At 41.0% G+C, this 18,505-nt stretch overlaps 1 protein-coding gene and 1 long non-coding RNA gene across 4 annotated transcripts in view; one reads left to right on the forward strand and one right to left on the reverse strand.

Annotated features, from left to right (window-relative positions):
- Nucleotides 1-13,746, forward strand: part of NPNT (nephronectin) — a 54,348-nt gene extending 40,602 nt beyond the window's left edge. For all 3 annotated transcript variants that reach the window (XM_075500679.1, XM_075500681.1, XM_075500680.1), the window contains 4 exons: nucleotides 5,753-5,848; nucleotides 6,234-6,332; nucleotides 9,839-10,095; nucleotides 11,762-13,746. In XM_075500679.1, coding sequence (XP_075356794.1) covers nucleotides 5,753-5,848; nucleotides 6,234-6,332; nucleotides 9,839-10,095; nucleotides 11,762-11,857 — 548 coding nt within the window. In that variant the 3' untranslated portion in view covers nucleotides 11,858-13,746. The remainder of the gene's footprint in view (nucleotides 1-5,752; nucleotides 5,849-6,233; nucleotides 6,333-9,838; nucleotides 10,096-11,761) is intronic.
- Nucleotides 10,068-17,236, reverse strand: LOC142409325 (uncharacterized). Its single transcript, XR_012775574.1, has 3 exons — nucleotides 17,097-17,236; nucleotides 15,651-15,696; nucleotides 10,068-10,218 (listed from the first exon to the last, which is right to left on the reverse strand). It is a non-coding gene; the product is annotated as an uncharacterized LOC142409325 (long non-coding RNA).
- Nucleotides 17,237-18,505: the final 1,269 nt, after the last annotated feature.

The following is an 18,505-nucleotide window of genomic DNA, read 5'->3' on the forward strand; positions in this document are numbered from 1 at the left end:
TCCCACACGCTGAGTAGACTTGTCCTAAGCTTTCACTTCGGAACACTCTTGAATGTGCTGCTCAACTTGAAAGCAGCTGAGGACTGGTGAAATTGGTCTGTTCAGTGGTGACAGAGCACAAATGATAATAATGCTGATAATGTTATTTAAATACCTTTGCAATTTTTGAAAGGTATTGGGTTGTTGCATTTCTTTAGATGCTTTACCCCTTTTCTTAAAATGCCTGCAGTGACTTTGGGGAGCTGCTTTTTCAGAGAACAAAAAAATGAGTATTTTTTAAAATGGAATTCCTACACTTGGCCTTTGAACCACTTAGTCAGATGCAGACAGTGGAATCTGGCACCAAGGATAATCTTCTCCTGATATGGATATGGGGGGAATGGCAATGAGGGAGGAATGCAGCAATGGCTTAATATTTAACTATTTCAGGACTGATACAAACTACAGTGAAGTAGAGAGGAATCTTTTCTGGTTACTCGGATGGATAAAGTCTCAAATAGAACTTCTCAGTAAGACTATGAATTTCTTCCCAATTTCATTGGGATCTGGGTGATAAGCATTAAAAGCATAAACTTAAAGACAAAGCATAATACTAAATATCAGCAGAGCAAGAACAAAACCTCTTATCTGTATTAAAAGATAGTTCAGCAATTTTCCTTCTTGGCCGTTAGTGGAGCTGAAAAGATTGGAAATAGGAGACTTTTCTCATAACAGCTATTAAAAAAATTTAAAGATTGGATTAAAACTTGATTCTTTCTGCTCCTCCTTTCAACATCTGAAAAGTCCTTAGTGCAGTCAATGCAGTTATGTGATCCTTGAAGCTGTTGAAAAAAGGGAAATGCTAAAAGCAAAGAATGTGGTTTTTGTTATTCCTTGATATCATTAGAGTAGCATCATTTTACAATAGCAGTTCATTTGTCTTCACTGTTCTGGGACCTATTAAAATGTATTTGTCTTAATATTTAAGTATTTAATATGGGCACTTTGTTCCTGTTTGTACTCTGGAGGTAAACTGTAGGATCTAGGAGTCTTACAAATCACACCCTCCATCAATCTTCCAGCTAGTTTTATCCCCAGATCTGATATGCAAGCTTCTGTAGACTACTTATTTTAGCTGTGTTTCCTTGAAACTCAGTTGTCACTCTGCACCTCCTGAATAGCTCATAGAAAAGCAGGCAGGTTACTTTTCAGAAATTCTTCTGGGAAGATATATAATAAGGTGTTTGATTTAGGTCAAAGTTAATGAGCCTTGTAACTGCGTGAGAAATGCAAGATTGGAATTTAGAGTGGTCGCACGCTAGCACCATCTCTCCCCTGTTATGCAAATGGTACTGTAAAGGGTGGGACAGTCCATGAAAGCCCTTCCTGAAATAATTCTCGCCGCAGAATTTGAATTTGCAGAGTTTTAGGCAACATATCCTGGACGCTGCAGGTATCCAGATAAAAGGGTGAAGAGTACCTCTCTGTTGCCCCTTCTTTTTAGCCTAGCATATATCAAAGTCTTCCCTGGAGGAAGACGGGACGTATTCTTGTTTACAAAGTCTGACTGACCTCTGGACTACCCTTCCTTTTAGCTATTTTCCACTAGTTCTGCATGAGATCTCATCACTTGTGGGGTTTTTTTGGAAGTGGAATGTAACAACTTTCAATCATAACTATTCAGTCAAAAAGTCTTTGTCCTTTCTTGTTATTGTTGTTGTGTTTAACAAATGGGAAGCTTGGTCATGATTATTTTGTGGAATGGAATTGCATGAGACCGCAGTGTTTGTTGTAAGGCAGAACACCGCATTATTAACAGTAATAACAATTACTAATAACATGAAGCTGCACTCCATGTTTTGTTTTGGTTTTATAACACCAAAACAGTGATTATTCTCTAATTACAAATAACCCGACATATGTGCACACCATCTCTTATACTCCCAAACTCAGCAATTAGCAAGTAAATGAAAAAAACTCCTACTGTTTTCCCAAAGGATTAAAAAGCTGAAAAGAAATGAGTCTTATGCAGTTATTAAATGTTCCCCCCCCACGTTCATGCATCGATGAAGAACTTAGCTCATGAACTTTGAGAATATGGTACTGTTGATGTATTGGCTCACTCGGAGGTTATAAAATTCTCCAAGAAAAAGAAGCCAAGTTTATATTTAACAAGCTTTATCAAACCATTGAAGTTAAGTGAAAAGCACACTGATACGCTATATAAAGTACACAGAAAGGGCTTGGAAAGCTTGCAGAAAATAATTGTGCCAAATACTTTCTCCCACAATTGCCACTCAACATATTAGTCGTTGTAGCAAAAAGAAGTGTACACATGGATCACATTTGGAGTCCTGCATCTCTTGTTTCGTATCGAGTGCACATTCCTCTAATTAGGTCTGAGCACTGTGACTGGTTTAAAGCTCTGCAACACGTTCTTCTGGAAGTTCATAGCAACAGTGTTTAGGGAGAACTGTAGAGAAAAGTTTTGAAGAAATATTTTATTGTAGAGCTTTAATTATAGGCAGATACATCAACTTTAATTTGGAGAATGCTTGTATGTGTGTACAGATGTAACTCAGATTTGTATGAAATAACCATGCATTAGAAATAGTATTTTAGTAAGTAAACTGAAATAGTTTGGAAAATAAATTCCTAATATTTCCTGTGGTATTTTCCACAAACAAGAGCTATGGGGGACTAGGAAGGGGATCCACAGGCCAAGCACATACCTTGAGACTGTGACGCCCGAGTGTCCTACAAATCCTAGAGCACGGCACTCGGTTTCCTCAATGCTCTCTGCCACAGCGTTCATTCAGAGCCCTATAACTACCTGTCTGCGAGTCTGTGGTCTGAGCCTTTGGTCCCTAAGAAAAACTTAATTTAAGGCGCAGGGGAAGAACAGGAAGATATGGAGGTGCAGAGTGTTAGGCTCAGTGTTAACCTAGATGAGAAGAGGATGTGGGCATCCCGTCGCTGGCGGGTGCCTGGGGGCCGAGGGCGATGGCACTGTGAGGTTCCTCGCAGGCTGGAGCCCTGCAGCTCAGGGAGAGGGCAGCTTGCCTTTCCGTCTGCTCCCATGGGCTGCTAGCCTTTTTCCATCCCTGTGCCGTCTGGATGCGGCAGATGTAAAGACACTTCAAGAAAAGGCTGCGTGTCCGTTCCAGACTAGCAGCTACAGTACATACGTACGCTGCGCTGGGCAGTTTTGAAGTGAATTGCCGACTTGTTCTTCATAGTGTAGGAAACAAACACTATTTTTTTTCCTTAGCGCAGTCCAAGAAGAGGAAAGGCAAGGTGATAGTCCCTGGGGGTGCAGCATAGATGTGTCTCATGCGTGGGGACTGCTGCGTTCCACAGGGAGCAGCAGCCTGCAGCATGGTTGTAACGCAAGGCGAAACTCCCCTGTGAGGGCTTATCTAAGGTGAAATTGCAGTCAGAGCGCTGTCCTGCCAGAAATGAGTCACTTACAGGATACTGTTCATTTAGCAGCCTTTGTAAGTAAATACTCCTGCAAAATTTGCTGTCCCAGCTGGCTGGCCACAATAAGCCCAAGAAATTGAATTACCAGTTTTTAACATCCCTGAGCAAACCCACTGCCGCTGAATTTAAACGGTGCCGATAGCTGCTGTGCGTACCCCAGTGGCGGCGGTCTAGGCACACATAGACAGTTCACACACATATCTACTCCATAAGCTACTGCTCATGGTTGTCCGTGCCTGTCATGGAGTTAGAGCAGTGTAAGAGTGTGTATGCTGTTACGCGTCGGAACCGCTCATATCGCCGTCAGCACCTCTGTGCAGGTGTGACTACAGCGGTACGATGTGCTTGTTCAACTGTCCCGCCTACATACGCATTAGATAGAGCTCTTAGGAAAGACAGCAGGATGCTGCTGGGAAGGAGTAAGGGTGAACAATGGTTTTAGAGCATTCCTGTTTCCATTTTTTCCTGTCTGAGGTAAACAGATTTTTTTCTTTACATAATTCAATACAGTATTTGTCCATAAATGTACTGCGGGGTGATTATTGGCCTAGGTGGTGTGGACTGTGCACATTTGCAAGGTTTCTTTCATGCTAAATCTCAAAATTCTAATCATGTAAGCAAAAAACCAGATTAAACAAAGCAGCAAAAATATTATTACAAACAACGTATCCTTAAAAATTAGCAGGCCTCTACTACCCAAGCGAACCTAAAGTCCTTGAGGCTGTTTGAGCATTAATATCCTAGACTGCAAATAGACATAATCCAAAGTCTACAAAGGATTAAAAAAAAAAAAAAAGAAAACAAAGTAGATGTAATGATTCAAAAAATGACTATAATATTAAGGAGTTAATCAGTGTCCTACAGACTTCAAGCTTTTTATTTATTTATTTTTATTATACAAAATTTCCATCCAACATCTGTATCCTGTAATATTACTTTTAAAATACATTAGCATTTGGTTGACCTTTTATCGGGCTGCTTATTTTGCCCTAATTCCAAAAAGCAGGAAGCTACTTCATTCTTGTTTTTCATTTTCCTGTCTTCTGGCTTTAGAGGAGTTCTTGCAGCAGTGCTCTTTACATGTTGTCCTAGTGCAAAAGAAGTTCCTTCTTACCTTTGATTTGATTTCCTGAAAACAACAGTCCTTTATTTCAGTTTAGAATTGTAAATAGTCTCAATTCTTCTTGTCCTCACTTGCCCAAGAAGCCTATAGAGACATTAAGATACTTATTTTAGCACTGCAAATGGAAAACCTGTCAAGTTTTTAATACATAAGGCCCTTACAAATACTGTAGGTGTCAGAGGTGTCTGTAACATCTAAGGACATGTCTGAAACACATTACCACTGTTGTTATGTGCTAGACCTGCCTCTAAAAGAGGAATTTCCAAGACAGCTCTATCCAGTGCAATCTGTTTCTCTCTAGTTGACAGCTGTCCATCAGGCATGACATTGGTGTGTTATTTCTGGAGACTTACACAGACTAGCACAGCGTCTTCAGAAGTAAGTGGAAGTCTTTGTAGCCACCTGACTTTGGCAGCCATTGTTCCCACAAAGACCTCTTAAATTTCAGGTTGTCCTGGCTGCTGAATGTCTAATAACCTCTGGGCCCGTTAATCACCGAGAGTGTTCCTTCTCCTTGCAGCTGAGAGCAGCAGCTGAAGGACAGACTTTGTTGGAAAGCAAAAAGCATAATTACAGTTGAACTCCAGCTTCCACTAGAGCTCCGGCTTCTCAACTCTCGGTACAATCCTGATAATTGTTTAGGGAGCTCTAATCCTTTGCAGATAGATGGATACACCTTCAGCTGTGTTTCAAAGGTTAGGTGCGTGTGGGGCCTCTTCCAGGTACCACTGCCTCCTGTTGAGATTCTCCTGTAGACATCTGCGGAAGGTGAGTGGATCGGAAAGTTTGAGCAAGGGCTTTAAAGTGGCTTTATTTTATCAAGAAACCACTATCTTTAAAAGTGCATTTGGAGGGGAATAGTGTACTTCAAGGTCAAAGCTTTTTTTCTTTTTTTTTTTTTCTGGTTAAAAAGGAGCTTTCATTTGAAGAGCCATTAGCAGATTTGGAATCATCTTTTACAGTGCTCAGATAAATGTTACAACATAAATCATAAATCACATAGGCATAAAGTTTATGAATCTTCATGTCAAATATAATTAAATATCTTGAATTCTCCAAGAAAAGCACAATGCCCAGAGCTGCTCTGCTCTTTTTTATTACAGATAAGGAAGTAGGTCACTAACTACCTTTATCTCATTCATTTCTTAAAAACTACTTTTCTCACAGTTCCACGCCAGCCTGGAGTGAGCAATAATCTGTTTGAAATACTTGAAATTGAAAGAGGGATTACCGCTGATGAATTTGAAGCAAATGATGACCCAGGTAAAGATCACGTCTCCTGTTCAGGGTTTAGGATTTTTTGCAGTTTCTTGGGTTGTTATACATTTTTACAGGGCTCCTACATCTCATGCCCCTTGTTTAAACTATGCTTTGTAAAAAGAAAAAAACCCACCACCTAAATGAACCTTTATAGTTTTATTTCCTAACAGATGTAGCACAAAAATAGTGTGAATTGTCAATAATAACACTAGCGTCCTTTTTATTGTTTTAGTATTTTTGTAGATTCTTTTTCTAGTGCTCCTTCTGCTGCATTTAATTTTCATCTATACTTGCTAGGGTCAGCCACAAGGGAAATAGCTGTTGTTTCCCAACCAAAAGAATCCAAATCACTTTTTTTGGTTTTGACTTCCTGCTCTGTGCTGCCTAGGCGTGCTGGTACACAGCTGTAATTTTGAGAGTGGACTGTGTGGATGGATGAAGGACAAAGACGATGACTTGCACTGGGAACCGGTGAGAGATGCATCAGGTAAGATACCTATGTACGATTGCATCCTGTAGTTGAAGAACCACCCAGACTTGAGGTTAATGACAGTTCTCGCATTATTATCTGTTCCCTTTAGTTTTGGGATATATTTCACACCCACATCTCTTCTGTGTATAAAAATCAAAACTGCGGATTCCCAACATGAAAGAGCAATTGAGAATTTGCACTTTTATCATAGCTGGTATCTTTACAATAGGAATGTCTCTGAAGGAGTAGTAAATGTATTCAGTAAAATATTATCTGTCTTAAAAGAATCAGAAAGAACAAAAACGTGGTCTAGAGAATAACTTTTATTTATGGTGAAACAAAGCTTATTTTTCAAACCACCACGCAAACATAATTATTTCTATATTGCTAGCAAAATTACAGAAAGTGCTGGAAATAGTTTTTGTTCTGCTGCCAAATATAATGTTCTGGTTTAACCTCTCAGTTTGATTTTGCTCCATTCTACTCTAAGTTACAGCAACCTGTACATAGGAGAACTGTTAAGTAACTGGAAGGAAGACAAGTTAGGTGCTCATACGCAGAGACTTCTGAAAATGGGTATGTTTGGGATGGTAAAGAGTGCCCTTGCAATGACTGTTACAGGGGAGTGTGTACCAGCCACTTGCAGGAGAGAAGACTGGCACGGGCACTGGTGGTCAGCCAAAGCAGCAACCCCTCCCACCCGCACACCTCTGCCGGCGTAGTCCCAGCAGAACTGCACATCTCGGCTGCTGGAAGTTAGTTGTATTTCGTCCCCTGTCGATTTTACTGTATGGCACTGAGAGGTTGGCTGTCCTTGCCTGCGCACCCTTCCCCCAGCGCCGGGGATTAGACACACGTCTCTGGCTCCCTGTAATGATGGGATTACTTCATACCCAGAAGAGCAGCCTTTGAAGTGCACAATGCTTACATTATGTGAGGGGATGGCAGACTTCGGAAGGAAACGCGCTCTCAGGCGGTAAAATGTTATAGGTTAAGTTGAGGGAGGGTGAGGGCGCTGAGAGCCATTTTCCTCGTGCACCGCCTCATCATAGATGTCTGTCCTTACACTGCCAGTGATGGGACAGTCATTTGCCACCACGGCGGGTGACCTGGCACCTTTTTGAGGCTGTTTAGCTGGCTAAGTGAAAGTGCTGTCTTCACTTACTGGGCCAGCCCCCTCCCCTCCCACAGGCACGCTCTAGTATTTCGTGTGCTCCTTACAACACTTTAAAAGTCTTATGAATGACTGAGAAAGCAGGGCTCCTTCCTCCTGCAGATGAGAAAACAGGTAGCTGTCTCCTGCTTGCAGCCTGGCATTTTAAAAAAGATCACATATAATTCAAACATCTTTTTGAAACAATGGATTTAAAAATGCTTTGTTTCCAAGAGAGTCACTCAAAGCATATTCATTATCTGTACTCGACAATTGTTAATACATATTAAGTTCCAGAACTATGATTTTTAACTGGCTTTTTTGTTTTTTAGACGACTTTTTTTTTTTCTCTCCTGTGTTGCTTCCCCGCCAGGGACAATCTGAGCTTTTTGTTTCCTGTGTATGTTCTGCTGCTGTTGACATAACCTGTTAAAACTAGTCCCTTGAAGTCACCCACCCACTCCCTCCTGTCTGGAATACCTTGTTGCAGGGATTTATTTTCACAGCTTGTTCCTGAGTGTTTGCTTTCACCTTTGAAAGTTTGCTATTTATTGGTTTATCAGAATCTGCATTTTGAAAGGTGCCATGCTGAAGCCTTATAAGCTTATCTTGCATGCAGAAAATGCTGATTTGAGGGGACCTTTTCCTGCAGGGGCTTGCCTACAGATACGTTGGCTTTGTGCTTACCTAAATCTGTTTCCTATTGATTGGATTCAGTCACTGTAACTATCTGAAACAGATGCAGTTAATGAGTGAAGTCAGTACTTTTATAGTGATATAATTGTATCTACAACAAACAGGTGCAGTTATTTAAACTCTGTTATGCTTACTTTAGCAGTTAGTAACCTTGATGAAAAAACAATGCATTAAAACAAACAAACAAAAAAACCCCACAACAAAACCCAAAAAACTTTAACAGATCCTTGGACAAATGGATCCCACTTGATCTGGGGCCCCAGACAGCAGCTTTGCTTTGTTAAATCTCATTGAGACCAAAGAAGATAAAAACCTATGTAGAAGTAGTGAGTTGCAGACAAAGTTGGCTTTCCTTTTAAGTGTGTGACAAGCCCTGGTACATTGTCATTAAATCTTGCAGCTTTTGAGGGAAATCATTGTGGCTTTGAAAAAGAAGCCTTCAAAAAATAAAGCTCTGGTTGAGTAGTAGTAGGGTGACAATTCAAATGAAAAATATTTTTCTGTTCTACAATTAAGTAAAGACTGTGTATGTCAACAATATTACAGACCCCCAATATTTCTATATCATTGGTTTCAACTAAGGAGCCTAAATGCCACCTTTACGTTAAGTTCATTAAACTTGGATTTTTTGATTAAAAAAAGATTTTAAAATCTGATCTCATTAAAAAAAAGATTCTTAGGTTCAGAGTAAGATAAGAATTTTTTTTAATTTTTATTTTTTAAAGGTGAACCCTCCTCCCTTTGGTAATTTCAAATTCTAAAGTTATCATCCACCTTGCAAAAGTTTTAATGAAAAGTACAAAGAAAAAATAGAGGTGTGGGTTTTCTCCAAGATGTGAAGTCTCTCTTTATTTTTTTTTTATGTTTAATGGATGTTGCCATACCTGAGATCCTCTACTTCTCATGTTCTAGGTGTTTTTATGAAGGCACCTCCATACATGATCAGAGATAATAATGGGGTTTTGAATTCAGTATGTATGTTCACTGACAACTTACTACTGTTAGAGAAGACTTCAGGGAGTATATCAAGTTAACAGCCATTTGGAAATAATTACTGTTTCTACCTTTCTGTATCTAACCCAGATTAAGAGTTTAAATTATGGTTAAACAAAAAGGCTATCTGTGTTTGCAAATGGATACGCCTTGAGACTTAACCTGTTAACACAGTTCCCAGGAACTGTGTTAGGGATAACTGTAAAAGGAAAAGGACAGAACCATAGCTCAATTACACGATAACATTTATGCTGGCCTTCTCATTCATCTATCCAATAGCAAAAAACTGCAGCTTATGAGGTGCATAAATGTACACAGTAGCTTTAATGTCACTGTGGGTTTAAAATCATGCAGTCACCACGGGGTTGTCAGAAATGAAGGAGTACATGAAATTTTCATTTTCAAAAGAGGTATTATTTGCTTTGTAAAAAAGAAATTAGATGGCCAAGACCTAACCTGGTACTAACGCAAACAGAAGACCAGCACTGTAAATCTTACCCTGCAGGAGGCAGATGCATCCGTTCTGGTTCACGTTCCAGCAACTATATGCCGTATTTAAGGCTCACTGGACCTTGTGGAGCCCTTTTTTATTTTTTGATTTTTTAATTACTCTTGTGCATTTGGTCCTGCAACATAGTAGAATTTAAAAAAAAAAACCTAACTGCTTTTTCTTTTTCAGGGGGACAGTATCTTACCATCTCTGACCCCAAAGGCAAAGAAGGAAGAGTAGCGCATCTTATCCTGCCGTTGGGTCCCATGGCTCAGGCCGGCGACTTGTGCCTGTCGTTTAGGCATAAGGTGCCTGGACTGCATTCTGGTGCCCTCCAAGTCTTTGTAAGGAAAAACGGTGCTCACGGACCAGCCGTTTGGGGAAGAAATGGTGGCCGTGGCTGGAGACAGACACACATAACTTTACACGGACTAGGCATCAAGAGTGTAAGTACCGATGCATGAGCTGCCTTCTGGTTTCTTCCATGAGAAGCTGAAGACACTTAGATGGTGTAGCACTGGACTCTGACTTCTGGGTCCACTTTCAGCTGTGTTTTACTTCTTTGATCCCTGCCAGTGGAATCACATTAAGGATAGGAGAGTCATTGTGCATTCTGTCAAATTAGTTTTTTGAAAAAAAAAAAACAAAAAACCCCAACCAACCAACCAACAAAACCCCCACCTACAGCAATAGACACATACAAAATAGCCTGTACTGAGCTACCTCACAGAGCCTGTTTTCAGGGAATCACCACGTAGGAAAGAGCAGTCTAATGAGCAATGGCATACTGTATATGGATTTCCAAAAAGGCTGTATCAAGATTCCTCGTGAACAACGCTTTAAATAATACAGTGCCATGAAACAGGAAGAATCATCCCCTGTGGATTAATAACTGGCTAAACCAGGGCAAAGACACTGAAAATAAGTCATTTTTTATAATGCAGGGAGGTTACATGTGCAGTCTCACATGGTTTTATGCTCTTCAGCATACCTTCAGCTGATCTGGACAAGGAGGTAAATGATGACCTAACTATGCCCATAACACAAAATGGTTTAGCGCAATCAAAAGAAGCTGTCTGAAGCGCCATGGTGAATCCTCTAATACCTGGAAATCTTAGAAACATGGGGCGATAAACTGATATATCAAAAACTCAGCATTTTTCTTCAACCTCTGCTTAGCTTTGAAGGTAGTTTCGATTTCAGATCTGAAGAAGAGACTTGGGTGCTTCAGGGCCTGTTTGGCTCTGACTTATATCAGGGGCTCTAAAAAAAGCTCACGCATCATAATGTTCATGGTGGGAGCAGGCTACAACGCGCACACAGTATATGGTTCTAAAATTAATATTAAGGCTGTAATTACTGCAGTTACTTTTCTGAAAACTTTACCTCAGCAAAAGTAACAAAGACGCCTGACCTTGTGTTACCTGTAAATGAATATCAGACTGACAGCGTGGAATTCTATAGCAGGCAAACAATATATTTGCCCCATTCTTGCCCTTTTCCGCCAAGTTTAACACTTCTCGCACTCCTCAGGTCTGTCTCACCTTATAGAGCAGTTCGTTAAGTAAGTATGTATTACTAACATATTGTCTGGCAGAAAAGCAAATGAGTTTGAGAGATGGCAAACAAGACCAGCAGTGCCCCTCTTGCCCACCTCAGCAGTAGCTGTCAGCGTGGCTTGCCAGCCGTAACCGATCACTGGTCCACAGACCAGAGCTGCCTCACGGCACCTTATGGAACCGTCGAGTTTGGGATCTTTTCCAGCCAGCGTGGGGTTAGCCTGGGCTGCTGACCTGAACCACTGTGACCTTTATTCCAAGGATCAGGGAATGAGAGAAAACTCACTCATTAAGTAAGCAGGGAAGGCCTCTGCCACAGAGAAATCAGGAAGAAATGTGGAAGCTTTATTTTCTAGCTAATTAAAAACCAAAAGCAACTAAACACTAGTGATTTTAGGAGGGCCTATAGGCTGGAAACCTGAGGAGAATATGAATGGAGACCAGACCTTCATCACACTTGCTAATGAATTAGCTCTGTGTAAATTATTTCTAAAGCACACTTCTTTCATTTTACTTTATTTTTGCACTCAAATCATTCTATTTCTCTCCACAGGTTATTTTCAAAGGGGACAAAGGGAAAGGAAGAACTGGGGATATTGGACTAGATGACGTGATCTTGAGGAGAGGACGCTGCTCTGAAGAGCATTAGCAAAGAGAATGGACCAGCACAGTCATATCCTCTAGCCCTTCTTGTGCTATTCCTACCAAGCTTTGAAACAACTGCACAAAAAAGAAGAAAAAGTTGGAGTGACAACTTCTTAGTGGTCTGCTAAGTGCAACCTCACTGAAACTTCACTTAAAAACATGGAGAACACGTCCCAGGATTCAGGAACTCCAATCCTGTGCTGGTTGTTTCTATTAATCCTTACCCCTAAATCATATTTTGTATGTAATAACTTTATCCCCTGTTAAGCCTGGTGAGTGCTCACACAAAGAGCACTTGTGAAAAAGAGAGAATTAATTTCAAATGGTGGCAAAAGAAAGCTCCAGCTCAGAAAGATTTAGTGTTAACTGATATTCATTATCTTCCCATAGTGCTACTCTTTCATTGATTAGGTTTGATAGACAGTGGGATTGATCTAGCTTCAGAGTCACCTCAGATTAGCAGAAGCCTGGACCTGAACTTTGGCTTACTGCCCTTGACCTTTGAAGAAGGGTTTGCTTCATATTAAATGGCATTTATTTTGCTGTTGCATCTGTATTAACAAAAAGCAGTTATATAGAGTAGGCACTGCATCCTGTAATATTGCTACTGCTGTGTTTTGTGTATATGTGTACCGTTATTAACATATTTATGTTTTTAATATTTACAGACTCTAGTTGCAAGGTAATTGGCAGCTGTGCTTTCTTATTGTACAAGGCAGGAGTTCGGCCTATTCTTTGATCCCGCTGGTCATGCCAATAGATACGTTACCAAAGTCAGTTAATGGTGCTCATTGAAAAATGCTGGTGCAGTTTTCCCACATTGTAATATGCTGAAGGCAAAAGACCAAACCCTTACCTGATGTAAACTGGCATGGGATAATGCTGTACAAGTTTGCATTTAGCTCAGGAGCGGGCGCTCAATCCTGCAAGACGCTCCTGGTTCAGCTGAAGACTGAGCAGCCTGGAGAAGATAACTCGCATCTTGTAAGACTGGGCCCCTTGCCACTGCCCTTCCCCCAGGTGGTACAAGCCCACGCATCAGCAAAAAGGGCAGCTGCATTAATGCTGTACAAACAGTTCTGACCGTGAAATGCCTTGAGTGGTCTTTGTCAAATGTCCATATTCCACCCACCCCTTCTGTATATAACAAACATTTTATTCTTTAGAACTAGAATAACTATTAGCTCTAGCTGGAACTAAATATTTATCAGAACTTTGGACTGATTTTGTAGTTATGTATCATGCATGTGGTGTGCAGTTTCCCAGGGAATTCTTCTGTTTGGTTTGGGATTTTTTAAATGAGGAATATCATCATCATCGCTGCTAACAATTCTAAATTTGACAAAGTAATTGTAATATTTAAGAAAATGACAAAAGATTGACAAAATGTTGTTAGTGGCACAGCCTTAAAGCTTCAAAAATGTATATATAGAAGAAATAGGTCTCAGATCTTTTAAATACTTAAATACAATGTAAAATAAGTGTCAGCTTTGTATCATGTCATAAAACCATCATTAAAAAAACCTCATGTTAAGCCTTGCACAAAGTCCACAGAGACAAAACTGCAAGACCATCAGAGGTGATATTCCAAACCCCTGTTTCTGACAAAGTACTGTTTTGAAAATATTTTTCCAATTTGTCCCCTAGGACAAAGCACAGTACGTATAGCAGAAGTTTATTTGACCAAACAGATAGTCTCCTGCAAAACTGTATCAAGAAACATTTTGAAAAGGAAAAAACAATGCATTTGCAAACATTTTTAAACTATTTTGCTTCAAATATGATCATGATCTTTTTCTCTTACGTTACTTTGTAATATGTCAGAAATATTTGTGAATAGTTGAAATACCTTGTCCTTATTTTAAAGTAATCAGTAAAGGAGGCTGTTACTTGCTACTAATTGGAAATCTTGTTTTCATTTCTGGATCAAAAGTCTCATTTTTATTGCAGTGAAATGAACCAAAAGATGACAATTCAACCAAAGTGAAGTAGCTCTTGTTACCAGGTTTAAAAAAAAGTACATTTCACTGTAATATGACAAGAGCATTATATGTATTATTCAAAAGGAAGAATGACAATTTTCAACCTAGCTTTTTTAAAGAACAGTTTCACAGGTAATTTAAGAGCTTCTGCAATATAAAACGTCCATTTTACAAGAAGCAGCAGCTACCATACTTCCGCTACTGAACCTGCACAAACTGTTATATTCTTTGGCATCTAACAAGATTAACATATTTTGGTCTGGTTCACCTACCGTGGATGAAGATGGTCTTTACCGCACATTACTACGGCTTTCCGAGACTGAAACTCCCTGGTTCAAATAGAAACCGATCTCCTAGCTGTGCCAGACTGAAAGAGTTTTTTCGCCCCTTTACAAATGGCCCTTAGAATCCAGAACTTGAATGAATTCAGAAGGTAAGCAGAAATAAGTACTCAGGTACTCAGTACAGAGGAGGATTTGGGGTCTCTGTGTTTTATGAATGGATTTCATCGTTGCAATCAAACAAGTAACACCGTAAAGCCTTGTTAACAACTGAAGTCTCAGCTGACAGTGGACATCAGGGTAGTCTTTGCGAGTCTGGCTCTGAAGGAGCTGCTAGGGCTGTAAGTCGCTCACCTCTGCAGCTGGTTGTGCTGCGACGCTGTATGCGTCGCCTTCTCTCAGTGTTTCTGAAGAGACGAGGCGAGGTCGGTCAGTGGTTCTGTTGTGATGGTCCTCCTCCAGCTCTTGCTGCGCCTGCCCTTTCAGGCAGCTCCATACAGCCACACGCCTCAGCCAGGAGGGAGCCGATACTGCCATTTTCATGTGAGGATATGGCCTGAGGTCTTCCTATGAAGTAGGTCATAACTGCCCTTCCTGCTTAGGGTTTAATAAATAGATAACTGTGCCAAAAGAAATTCCTGCATAAATACTTAAGGCAAGCAGAAGAAATTGCACTAGCTTAACGTGAAAACATCTATCAAATGTACTGTATAACCTCTTCTCAGCTTATAATTTAATGTTTTAAAAAGACAAGTTAAACTTTTTTCCCCCAAAAAAGATTGAAAATAAAGATTCTTCATAAATTACAGGTACCGTGACCAGTGGCAGGGTGCATTTACTGCAGTTGCTGACATCCAAGTGAGTCCAATGGAAGGGACCGGTACAAGATTTTGTTTCCAGGTTCCATTCTATACAGTCACCTCACCTCTCATCAGAGCCACATCATTAAGTCACTAGTGAGTGCTTTCAGTAAACCCCATTCGTTCTGGAAAAAAGCTTCCCTAGGTTTCCCTCAATAAATTACCCAAGACTTGGAGGTCAAAACATTGGTTTTAATATAGTTGGAGATTACAATAACCACCCTAATAAGAGTCAGATTAGTCATGAGAAGACAACCCTGAGCAGAAGAACGCTCATGACAGCAGCCTCCGTCATCCTGCTCTGTCCTCATGGAGAAAAGACACAACACCCGCCTCCAACCCAAGTGCCAGGTCTCTCTATATACGCCCCGTTATACATTGTTCCTCCCTGCAAATGAGGCACAGTAATTGTCTCAAAGACTGCTAAAATCAGAGACTTTGGTTCAAGCTATGCATTGTGATGGTCACCTTGAAACCTGTTCACTCTGCATTTAAAGATATACAACAAGATAAACTATAGCGTCTGTCTTCAAAATTTTCATTGTGAATGTCAGAAAGAGTCATTAATTGTCAACTGAGGCCCAGTTAAATCCTACGCAATTTTTATTTATATACATCTATATCTCAAACACCAAATTATCAAAGTTTTCCTGGCAGTCAGAACACTTTCTTACCTGCTGTTTGATCCTGATGTCCTGTAGTCACACCAAGGTTTTATGACTTCAGATTTTCCACACCAATTTAAAAAAAAAAAAAAAAAATATCAAGATGAGCAATGCGTTGGTGTAAGCCTGCACCTTTAGAAAGAAATAATAGACATTATGGTGGTAACTTCCGGCAGTGGCTTGAAAGGACACAGAAACCTCTTCATGCTTTGAAAGTTAATACATGCTCAGAGCACACCTGCTGCTTCCAACTGACCTAGCGATAAGTGAGGCAACGCTTTATTTGGTTGAGAGGAAGATGCCAACAGACTGAAGATCTTCAGAGGACACAGAGACCTTTAACAGTACAGACTGAAGCACCTATAGAGTTCAGACACCAGCTCCGTGTAGGGTTTTAGGATTACAAGTTCGAAATGAATCAAGTCACACTCTAGCTGCTCTGCTCTTACCAATTCTCCTTGCGCACTTGTATGACCTCTTCCAAGCCCAAACCCTGTTCCTTAGCTTTGAAACAAATTGTCCTCTAGACAGTGCTCTTGCTGGTTGCTTTGGGCTGAGATAACCCATTCATTTTTCAAAAAATAGGCTATTTTTTATTTACCTCTCTTCTTAAACTTGACAAACAGCCTGGGTGACATTACTGAGATCAGGATAGCAGTTTCTTTTCGTTGCAAATAACCCAATTACTGGATGTGAGTGCTCACTGGACCGTTCCTGTTAGGTTGCCTTTTTTCTCCTAAGAAATCCCTAATTTAACTCCCGAGAGCAAGATGGGATATCATGCTTACACATGCTTGATACATGTCAAAAGTATAGATCTATCCCTCATTTTCTTAATAACATGTCAAACAACAAAGCAAAGTAGACCTGAATTTTCTGGATGAAGACAGAAATAATTCCCTGCTCTATAGATCAGGCACTCCCCATCATTATTTTTGCTCAGATTGCTTCCCAATAGCTGTTAAGAATCAACCAGTTCTTTCTTTACTCTTAGTAATATTTAACCTCATTCTGTAGTAGATGGCAGATTTTTGCCACTTTACTGTTTCCCTGTAATCCAGCTATTAAAGGACTCCAAGACCCAGGAACAAGGCTCCATTGCCATCAAACCACTCTTCTACAGGTATCCCAGACACCAAATCCCTAGAGCAAAAGGGCCATCTATCTCCACAGCACCTCTGTACTCTGTGTACCAGGAAATGTTATGTATAATTGTATATACTGTGTGCGTGTGTGTGCACACGCATGCGTATTGTGCCCAATAGGCTGAGGCCAGTATTAAGTGTTTGAGCAAGGAAGTCAAGTATTTACCTAGCGCACAGAATAAAGACGGCCCTCTCTCTCTGACCAAATCCTGAGGATTTGGCAGGCCAAAATCCTGCCTTCCTCTGATCACAAGATACTACAGCACTATTCCAGTCATTTTCGTTAACCTTCTACTTTATGCCTTTTTACCTTCCGTTCAGGCCAGGAATAGTCCTCTTCCACACTCTTCTCCCAGGTTTTTCCTCATGGTGCATTTCTGAAATGAGAGCCCATGCTCTCATTTCAGACTCTCATCCAGAATCCTTTTGATGTTCATCCTGAGTTTGGCAAACGCCTGGAAAGACAACGTATAGTGTGTACTCAGAAAATGATTTTACTGCATTTGCACGGCAACACCAGTGTTAAAGTTGGGGATTGGCACTTACATGGCATTTCAGGGAGACACCATCATTGCTCCGATACCACTGGTGCCTCAGCAGAAGGGGGGGACCACGTCACCTCTCCCCTTGCCTTTTGTCCCTGCTCCCCTTTAGGTCAAAAACTCAAAGAAACGGACTCACCAGATTTTTTCCCCCGTCAGGATGGTCCAAGACAGAATTCCCCTATGTATGAAGCAGGATTACTGCGGCATGCATACACTGTGGTTCAGTACCTGTGGCTTCTTACTGCAAACAACAAAAAAAGCCTTTCAAAGAAAATTGGCTTTGAACTGACAAAAGGACTGGATGTGTATCTTAGCGAGTGCCCATCTTTCTCCTCTGCAAGGAAGCTGGTAATTTTAAGCTTCCATAGACAATGCAAAACCTCTTGGGTCTGGTGGCATAGTCACATAATATTCCACTTGCTTTAAGAAAGATTCTTCTTTCAAAATGGATCAGTTCATAATAATATCAACTTAAGAGAAATTAAGTCTTCATGAACTCCACAGACACCACCGCTTTATCAGTCAATTAAACATGCCTGTGACTGTCCTCTGGCCCTAAGGTTACATAGCACATAATACCTGTATCCATACTATTAAATCTATATCCATGCATCCATACTATTAAGTCCCCTTCTCCCCAACGGGGTGTCGATGTGCAGCCTACCTGTGGACAGCTGACGCCACGGTGAGCTGACCGCCAGCCAAAGCCAGGAGCTCTTTGGAGCAGAGCTGGCTGGTGAGGGCTGACACCGTGCCAGCATTTGCTGGGAGAGCGGGAGCCCGCAGGGCTCACTGTCGCTGCAGGTCCCGACTCCCCAGAACGGCTCCTGCAGAAACAGCCCCGAACCCAGCCACAGCCCCGTCTTGCAAGTCCTGATTTAAGACGCGAGAAGTGTGCCCCGAGTACTGTAGGCGGGTGAAGAGAGGGCTCTCTGAGGACACAGCGGTGTGACATGAACAGTTTACTGTCATGTCAGAACACATCCCTTCCTGCAGAAATGCTCTGCCAACCCCGACGCAAATGCACACAGTTTGCCTGTCAGTTTGTGCAACTGGCCTGCTCTTAGCATGGCTGCTTTGCAGACCTACCTACACAACAGAGCCAGCAAACAAGCAGCCAGTTATCAAAAGCCAGAGCTAGGGCGGACGGCATCAAAGCAAGAGCAGCGAGCAC

The sequence above is a fragment of the Mycteria americana genome, chromosome 4 (genome assembly GCF_035582795.1).
Source record: "Mycteria americana isolate JAX WOST 10 ecotype Jacksonville Zoo and Gardens chromosome 4, USCA_MyAme_1.0, whole genome shotgun sequence".
Taxonomy (NCBI): domain Eukaryota; kingdom Metazoa; phylum Chordata; class Aves; order Ciconiiformes; family Ciconiidae; genus Mycteria; species Mycteria americana.